Source organism: Bufo bufo, chromosome 7, assembly GCF_905171765.1.
Source record: "Bufo bufo chromosome 7, aBufBuf1.1, whole genome shotgun sequence".
Taxonomy (NCBI): domain Eukaryota; kingdom Metazoa; phylum Chordata; class Amphibia; order Anura; family Bufonidae; genus Bufo; species Bufo bufo.
In genome coordinates this window covers 231,967,825-231,976,113 of record NC_053395.1, presented here as the reverse complement: position 1 = coordinate 231,976,113, position 8,289 = coordinate 231,967,825, and the positions used below count along the sequence as shown (strand labels likewise).

Here is an 8,289-nt window from a genome sequence, read left to right as displayed (position 1 = left end):
AACTTTCATCACTGCCCCTTGTCTGACAAGAGGAGTGCACCACAGAACTGCTGTATCCAAGCCTGTCACGTGTGATACTGTCTGAGCGCCTGTATCCAAGCCTGTCTCGTGTGATACTGTCTGCTGAGCCCCTGTATCCAAGCCTGTCACGTGTGATACTGTCTGCTGAGCCGCTGTATCCAAGCCTGTCACGTGTGATACTGTCTGAGCGCCTGTATCCAAGCCTGCCATGTGTGATAGTCTGCTGAGCCGCTGTATCCAAGCCTGTCACGTGTGATACTGTCTGCTGAGCCCCTGTATCCAAGCCTGTCTCGTGTGATACTGTCTGCTGAGCCCCTGTATCCAAGCCTGTCACGTGTGATACTGTCTGCTGAGCCGCTGTATCCAAGCCTGTCATGTGTGATACTGTCTGCTGAGCCGCTGTATCCAAGCCTGCCATGTGTGATAGTCTGCTGAGCCGCTGTATCCAAGCCTGTCACGTGTGATACTGTCTGCTGAGCCGCTGTATCCAAGCCTGTCTCGTGTGATACTGTCTGCTGAGCCCCTGTATCCAAGCCTGTCACGTGTGATACTGTCTGCTGAGCCGCTGTATCCAAGCCTGTCATGTGTGATACTGTCTGCTGAGCCGCTGTATCCAAGCCTGTCACGTGTGATACTGTCTGCTGAGCCGCTGTATCCAAGCCTGTCATGTGTGATACTGTCTGCTGAGCGCCTGTATCCAAGCCTGTCTCGTGTGATACTGTCTGCTGAGCCGCTGTATCCAAGCCTGTCACGTGTGATACTGTCTGCTGAGCCGCTGTATCCAAGCCTGTCATGTGTGATAGTCTGCTGAGCCCCTGTATCCAAGCCTGTCACGTGTGATACAGTCTGCTGAGCCCCTGTATCCAAGCCTGTCACGTGTGATACTGTCTGCTGAGCCCCGTACATGTGATACACCCCTAGAGGACCGGCCTCCTCTTCCTTCCCGCCATCATACCGTTCATTACTATAGATCAGTCCGGAGGCGCGAGGCTCTGCACCTTCATGCCCCCCTCCCCCCCCCCCAGCTCTTACAAGGGCCAACAATTTGTAATTCTGAGACGGTTTTGAGTTTGTTTTTTGCGGCTTATCCTTAATTAAATCTCAGCCCGTTCTTATGACTCTAAAGCCAGATTAATTGGTGGAAACTCAGGAGTGAAGCCTCTGGATCGCAGGCGTGTAATGGCCGCACGGGCCTGACTAATAGATTCAGACGCCATTAAAGCGCCTCGTCCTGTGTCACAACAGACGCCGTGGGAGATCTGTGACTGCAGCTCTGGATGTGACTGGAGACGAATACATGACATCACCCAATGTAAAACTACAAGAGAAGAAAATCTAAAAATAATCAACTGAAACCCCCCCCCCCCCAATTAGGAAACCTAGGCTCCAAATCTAATCCAGATCTGTAGGAAATAATTCATAGAGGGTCCTTGCTGGAATAATGAAGATTAAAACTTGGGGTGCAGGACAATAACACGACACTTCGGGTACAGGCCAATCATACATGGGTTACAGGGCAGGGGCACTTGGGGTGCAGGGCAGGGATACATGGGGTGCAGGGCAGGGATACAGGGGGTGCAGGGCAGGGATACAGGGGGTGCAGGGCAGGGATACAGGGGGTGCAGGGCAGTGTTACAGGGGGTGCAGGGCAGTGATACATGAGGTACAGGGCAGTGATACATGGGGTGCAGGGCAGTGATAGATGGGGTACAGGGCAGTGATAGATGGGGTACAGGGCAGTGATACATGAGGTACAGGGCAGTGATACATGGGGTGCAGGGCAGTGATACATGGGGTGCAGGGCAGGGATACATGGGGTACAGGGCAGTGATACATGGGGTGCAGGGCAGTGATACATGGGGTGCAGGGCAGTGATACATGGGGTGCAGGGCAGTGATACATGGGGTGCAGGGCAGGGATACATGGGGTGCAGGGCAGGGATACAGGGGGTGCAGGGCAGGGATACATGGGGTGCAGGGCAGGGATACATGGGGTGCAGGGCAGGGATACATGGGTGCAGGGCAGGGATACATGGGGTGCAGGGCAGGGATACAGGGGGTGCAGGGCAGTGATACATGGGGTGCAGGGCAGTGATACATGGGGTGCAGGGCAGGGATACATGGGGTGCAGGGCAGTGATACATGGGGTGCAGGGCAGGGATACATGGGGTGCAGGGCAGGGATACATGGGGTGCAGGGCAGGGATACATGGGGTGCAGGGCAGGGATACATGGGGTGCAGGGCAGGGATACATGGGGTGCAGGGCAGTGATACATGGAGTGCAGGGCAGAGATACATGAGGTACAGGGCAGGGATACAGGGGGTGCAGGGCAGGGATACATGGGGTGCAGGGCAGTGATAGATGGGGTACAGGGCAGGGATACATGGGGTGCAGGGCAGTGATACATGTGGTGCAGGGCAGTGATACATGGGGTGCAGGGCAGGGATACATGGGGTGCAGGGCAGGGATACATGGGGTGCAGGGCAGGGATACATGGGGTGCAGGGCAGTGATACATGAGGTACAGGGCAGGGATACATGAGGTACAGGGCAGTGATACATGGGGTGCAGGGCAGTGATACATGGGGTGCAGGGCAGGGATACATGGGGTGCAGGGCAGAGATACATGAGGTACAGGGCAGTGTTACATGAGGTACAGGGCAGGGATACATGGGGTGCAGGGAAGGGATACATGGGGTGCAGGGCAGTGATACAGGGGGTGCAGGGCAGTGATACAGGGGGTGCAGGGCAGTGATACATGGGGTGCAGGGCAGTGATACATGGGGTGCAGGGCAGGGATACATGGGGTGCAGGGCAGGGATACATGGGGTGCAGGGCAGGGATACATGGGGTGCAGGGCAGGGATACATGGGGTGCAGGGCAGGGATACATGGGGTGCAGGGCAGGGATACATGGGGTGCAGGGCAGGGATACATGGGGTGCAGGGCAGGGATACAGGGGGTGCAGGGCAGTGATACAGGGGGTGCAGGGCAGTGATACAGGGGGTGCAGGGCAGGGATACATGGGGTGCAGGGCAGGGATACATGGGGTGCAGGGCAGTGATACATGGGGTACAAGGTAATGGTTCTCATTGTTGCAGTTTTGTCGCTGACTTATCCCGTTTGCTGTTTCTTTCATATTTTTTGGCGCTGTGGAATTTTCGGCCATTTTTTGCCGCTCTCCTGTGTGCACTCGGCGTTGCTCCACCGCTGGCAGAACGGCTGATGAATTTTCAGGCTCCCAGTGATTCTTTGTGATTTATTTTCCTGACATTTCACCCATCAGCTTCGCTGGTTTGAACTGGTGAAATATTACACATCCATCATGGGTCGGCCAGGGCCTCCCTGCCTGCGAGGCTCAGGCGCACAATGGAGGCCGCGGTTACGGTCGTCTCAGCAGGGATTGGCTGTTTGTGATTTCACCTTTGGCGGTGTAACTGAGTGGAATGAGATTTCTGCATCTAAACATTGATTATTCCTCCGACGCCTTCTGCATCAATGAAGCATCTAAGAAACGGCTTATAAGATGGAGGCTCGCGCCTCGTGATGTTCCTGAGCGTTCCGGCTCTGAGCAACCCACAGGGCATCGCATTTGGGAATTTACACGGAAGGTTTCATTCCATGTTCTCTTCCTATAAGTGCAACGTCTGGTCGAACGTCAATCAATGGAAATCTGTATTCATGAGTATTTCTAAAGAATCGTGAGGTCACATCACCAACATGGCAGCTCTGATAGCGCCCAGATCCAAAGAGCGTTCCTGAGAATGCTTCTTCTAGTGACACTTTCCAGTTTTACATGTATTACATTGCTTATCATGTTTTATACCCCAGAGCTGCACTCCCTATTCTGCTGGTGCAGTCACTGTGTACATACATTACTTATCCTGTACTGATCCTGTATTATACTCCAGAGCTGCACTCACTATTCTGCTGGTGCAGTCACTGTGTACATACATTACTTATCCTGTACTGATCCTGAGTTACATCCTGTATTATACTCCAGAGCTGCACTCACTATTCTGCTGGTGCAGTCACTGTGTACATGCATTACTTATCCTGTACTGATCCTGAGTTACATCCTGTATTATACTCCAGAGCTGCACTCACTATTCTGCTGGTGCAGTCACTGTGTACATACATTATTTATCCTGTACTGATCCTGAGTTACATCCTGTATTATACTCCAGAGCTGCACTCACTATTCTGCTGGTGCAGTCACTGTTTACATACATTACTTATCCTGTACTGATCCTGAGTTACATCCTGTATTATACTCCAGAGCTGCACTCACTATTCTGCTGGTGCAGTCACTGTGTACATGCATTACTTATCCTGTACTGATCCTGAGTTACATCCTGTATTATACTCCAGAGCTGCACTCACTATTCTGCTGGTGCAGTCACTGTGTACATACATTACTTATCCTGTACTGATCCTGAGTTACATCCTGTATTATACTCCAGAGCTGCACTTGCTATTCTGCTGGTGCAGTCACTGTGTACATACATTACTTATCCTGTACTGATCCCGAGTTACATCCTGTATTATACTCCAGAGCTGCACTCACTATTCTGCTGGTGCAGTCACTGTGTACATACATTACTTATCCTGTACTGATCCTGAGTTACATCCTGTATTATACTCCAGAGCTGCACTCACTATTCTGCTGGTGCAGTCACTGTGTACATACATTACTTATCCTGTACTGATCCTGAGTTACATCCTGTATTATACTCCAGAGCTGCACTCACTATTCTGCTGGTGCAGTCACTGTGTACATACATTACTTATCCTGTACTGATCCTGAGTTACATCCTGTATTATCCTCCAGAGCTGCACTCACTATTCTGCTGCTTCAGAGTTGAATTGTCTCTACAGAGATGTCTGTAGAGAATTGCATTCTGGGAAGTATTGCTCTGTGCAGACATCTATTGGGGTTGTGTCCATCATCTTACACACTTCTGGCCCTAGAGGTTAAATCCAGACCGGTTTGTTTCCATCTTCATGTGGTAAGAACCTGCAGGGTTCCCCTCTCCTATATGGGGGACTAGCTCATGGTCGGGGGTCGCGCTTCGGTCTGTGCTCGAGGTGCCGTCCCTGCTTTCCTTGTCGGGGAGGTGCTAGGTGGGGGCCCCATTCTGATTTTCTCTCGGGGGTCCCTCTGCTTTAGCTTTGCCCCTTTTTTGATACATTGTATTTCTTACAGATTTCTAAAGATAAAATTTCCTTGTGTCCCCTCAGTCGTGTTAATAAAAGGTGATGGTTTTTCGGCCCCTGGTTCCCCGGCCGCCTCTTCTCTGCAGCTCCCAGTCCTGTGATTTCTGAGAAATATTACATTTAATAGCTGCCGGTCGGAGCTCGCTGTCCTTCCCTCTGATCGGGGACTCGGGGTCTGCTCTGCATACACAATGTCTGCTCCACACTCTCCATCATCCTGCCGTTCATGGGGGATGTGGCTGGATGATTGACAGCACGGACCCTGCGTAATGGGGGAGGGGCACGGGGGGCCCAGACTCCCCACAGTGCACAGAGGAGCGGAGACCCCTTTATGGAGTGGGGTCTTGTTTTCCAGGGTCAGGTGTTTGCTCCCCCTCCGGGCCCTTTCAGTGACCTTTGGCCAGTCCCCCTCTTGGTTGTTAACCAGGCAGCTCCTCTGGGGAGGGGCCTCCTGCAAAGAGCCCGAGATTAGCCAGGTCTTCCCTGCCCCCATCTCCGTCTGGACACTACAAGTCCCAGCATGCACACCTGGAGAGTGAGGATCTGCACCTTCTGATTTCTTGTGTTTTCCTCCATGAGGACAAGATGGTCAGAGAGAAGCTGCGAGTGCTGCCCGCTGCCATCTACGTGATTAATATTCCCATACAGATCCTCCCCGGGAACCAGTTACCCATCCGGCTGTAGGAAAGCTGGGTGATTGCAGGAGGCCATTGCAGTCCCTCCAGTCTGTGGCTCACCTATGTGTGAGGAGTCTGGGAGAGCTGTGGGAGCCATACTGCCCGTCACCCAGCTTTCCCAGAAACAGATGAAGCAGCCGGACAGAAGAGATTTACTGGACTGTGGGGCAAAATCCGATTCTGGGAGAAGCCCCTGCGCCCACCCCGGTCATGGAGTCGAGGGGGAGCTTCACTACCCAGAACCCCCTTCTCCCACATAGTCATGTCTGACCGGAGAACATGGCGGCAGCTCGCTCTCATCTCCCTGATCTATATTCCCACCAGCTGCCTCCCTGTACACAATGATGGGGGTTATACTGTTTCAGGGGGAACCGGTTTAGAAATTAGGTGTAAATGACAGATTTCTCACATCCAGGTGACCTATTACTTCTCACGGCTGAGGGCTTGTTACAATGTATCCAGTCCGGAAAATCCTCTGCCGTATGAACAGACTTCAGACTGACACAGATTCCTCGACGCTCGACCTGCGGCCCTCCAGCTGTTGTAAAACTACAACTCCCAGCATGCCCTGCTGTAGGCTGATACCTGTGGGCTGTTTGGCATGCTGGGAGTTGTGGTTCTGCAACAGCTGGAGGGCCGCAGATTGAGCGTGCCTGGATCAGAGGATTGTCTAGGCTGATATTTTGTAACAAACCCTCAGATTGTTATGATAATTTTAGGGATTGATTATAATGTCCGATTCCTATCGCGGCGCTGCTGACGTTGGTTATTTGCCAGGATTAGTAGCGAATAATCAGCGGCGCCATTGATCAGCACGTCCGAGCCCCTGAATGTGGGGGATGGGGGTCATGATGAAATGTATTCATTCTGCTCTTTTTCCTCCTAGACCTCAGGCCTTGGTTGTCCAACTTCTCTTATGGCGACGTGCAGGACTTCTCGCAGCTCGCCCTCGATGTCAACAGGAACCAGCTGATCGTGGGCGCTAGGTAATGTATACAGACCATGTGTAGAAGCAGATGAAGCAGAGCTGAATGTGTCATCCAAGTGGGGTCTATGCCAAATGTCTGCTCGTAAAATCATTCCCTTAGGCCTCATGCACACGACCGTTGTGTGTTTTGCCGTCCGCAATTTGCAGAACAGCACGGACAGCCGTTGATATAACTGCCTATTCTTGTCCGCCAAACGGACCAGAATAGGACAGGTTATAAAATTTTTTTGCGGACCACGGAACGGAGCAACGGATGCGGACAGCACATGGAGTGCTGTTCACATCTTTTTGCGGCCGCATTGAAGTGAATGGGTCCGCATCCAAGCCGGGAAAACTGCGACTCAGATGCGGACCAAAACAACGGTCGTGTGCGTGAGGAACTTGTCCTATGTAACACCCCAGATAGTACATTGCGCCGGCTCCTGTCATACTAGCTGCCCTGTGTGACCCGAGGTGATTGGCGCTGTCTGTGTGTTCCTGCGGTATGGTGCCCCCCTGAGGGCTGTCATGTGGCGGTGCGCTGCTGCTGGGTGAGGCCCCTCTTATGGGCACCATTGTCTTTTGGTACATGAATGGCGCCGGTTCTGTGTGATCTCTGGTTGCAGAATGTTTTACTGACACTCAGCGCCCATGTCACCTCCGTCCTGCGGGCATCCCTGGCGCTGCAGATTACCCCGGGTCTCATGAGGAGCCGAGCTCGGGCTCTCCGGTGACTTGTGCTTAATCTCATAATCTTCACTGTGCTGAATCAGCTCAGTACAGGGTCCAGACACGGAGAGGTGCGGGCGCCCGGGCAGCGCTGCCATCTCTGGGGCATGGTCGCTATGTCAGTTTATGGGACTTCTGCAGTGAGGAGCAATCTAATGGTACGGCAGGAGGAACCAGGCTGAGATACAGATAATGTAGTGATGTCACCTGCAGTCCTATGTAACACCACAGATAACACAGTGATAACTCTCTGAGTACAGATAATGTAGTAGATGTCACCTGCAGTCCTATGTAACACCACAGAGAACACAGTGATAACTCTGTGAGTACAGATGATGTAGTGGTTGTCACCTGCAGTCCTATGTAACACCACAGATAACACAGTGATAACTCTCTGTGTACAGATAATGTAGTAGATGTCACCTGCAGTCCTATGTAACACCACAGATAACACAGCGATATCTCTCTGCGTACAGATAATGTAGTGGATGTCACCCGCAGTCCTATGTAACACCACAGATAACACAGCGATAACTCTCTGAGTACAGATGATGTAGTGGTTGTCACCTGCAGTCCTATGTAACACCACAGAAAACACAGTGATAACTCTCTCTGAGTACAGATAATGTAGTAGATGTCACTTGCAGTCCTATGTAACACTACAGATAACACAGTGATAA

At 52.0% G+C, this 8,289-nt stretch overlaps 1 protein-coding gene across 1 annotated transcript in view; it reads left to right on the top strand.

Moving 5' to 3' along the window:
- SEMA5B (semaphorin 5B) overlaps positions 1–8,289 on the top strand; it is a 157,514-nt gene that overhangs the window by 55,585 nt on the left and 93,640 nt on the right. The window contains 1 exon segment of the mRNA XM_040441569.1: positions 6,800–6,899. Within this exon segment, the coding sequence (XP_040297503.1) occupies positions 6,800–6,899 (100 nt within the window).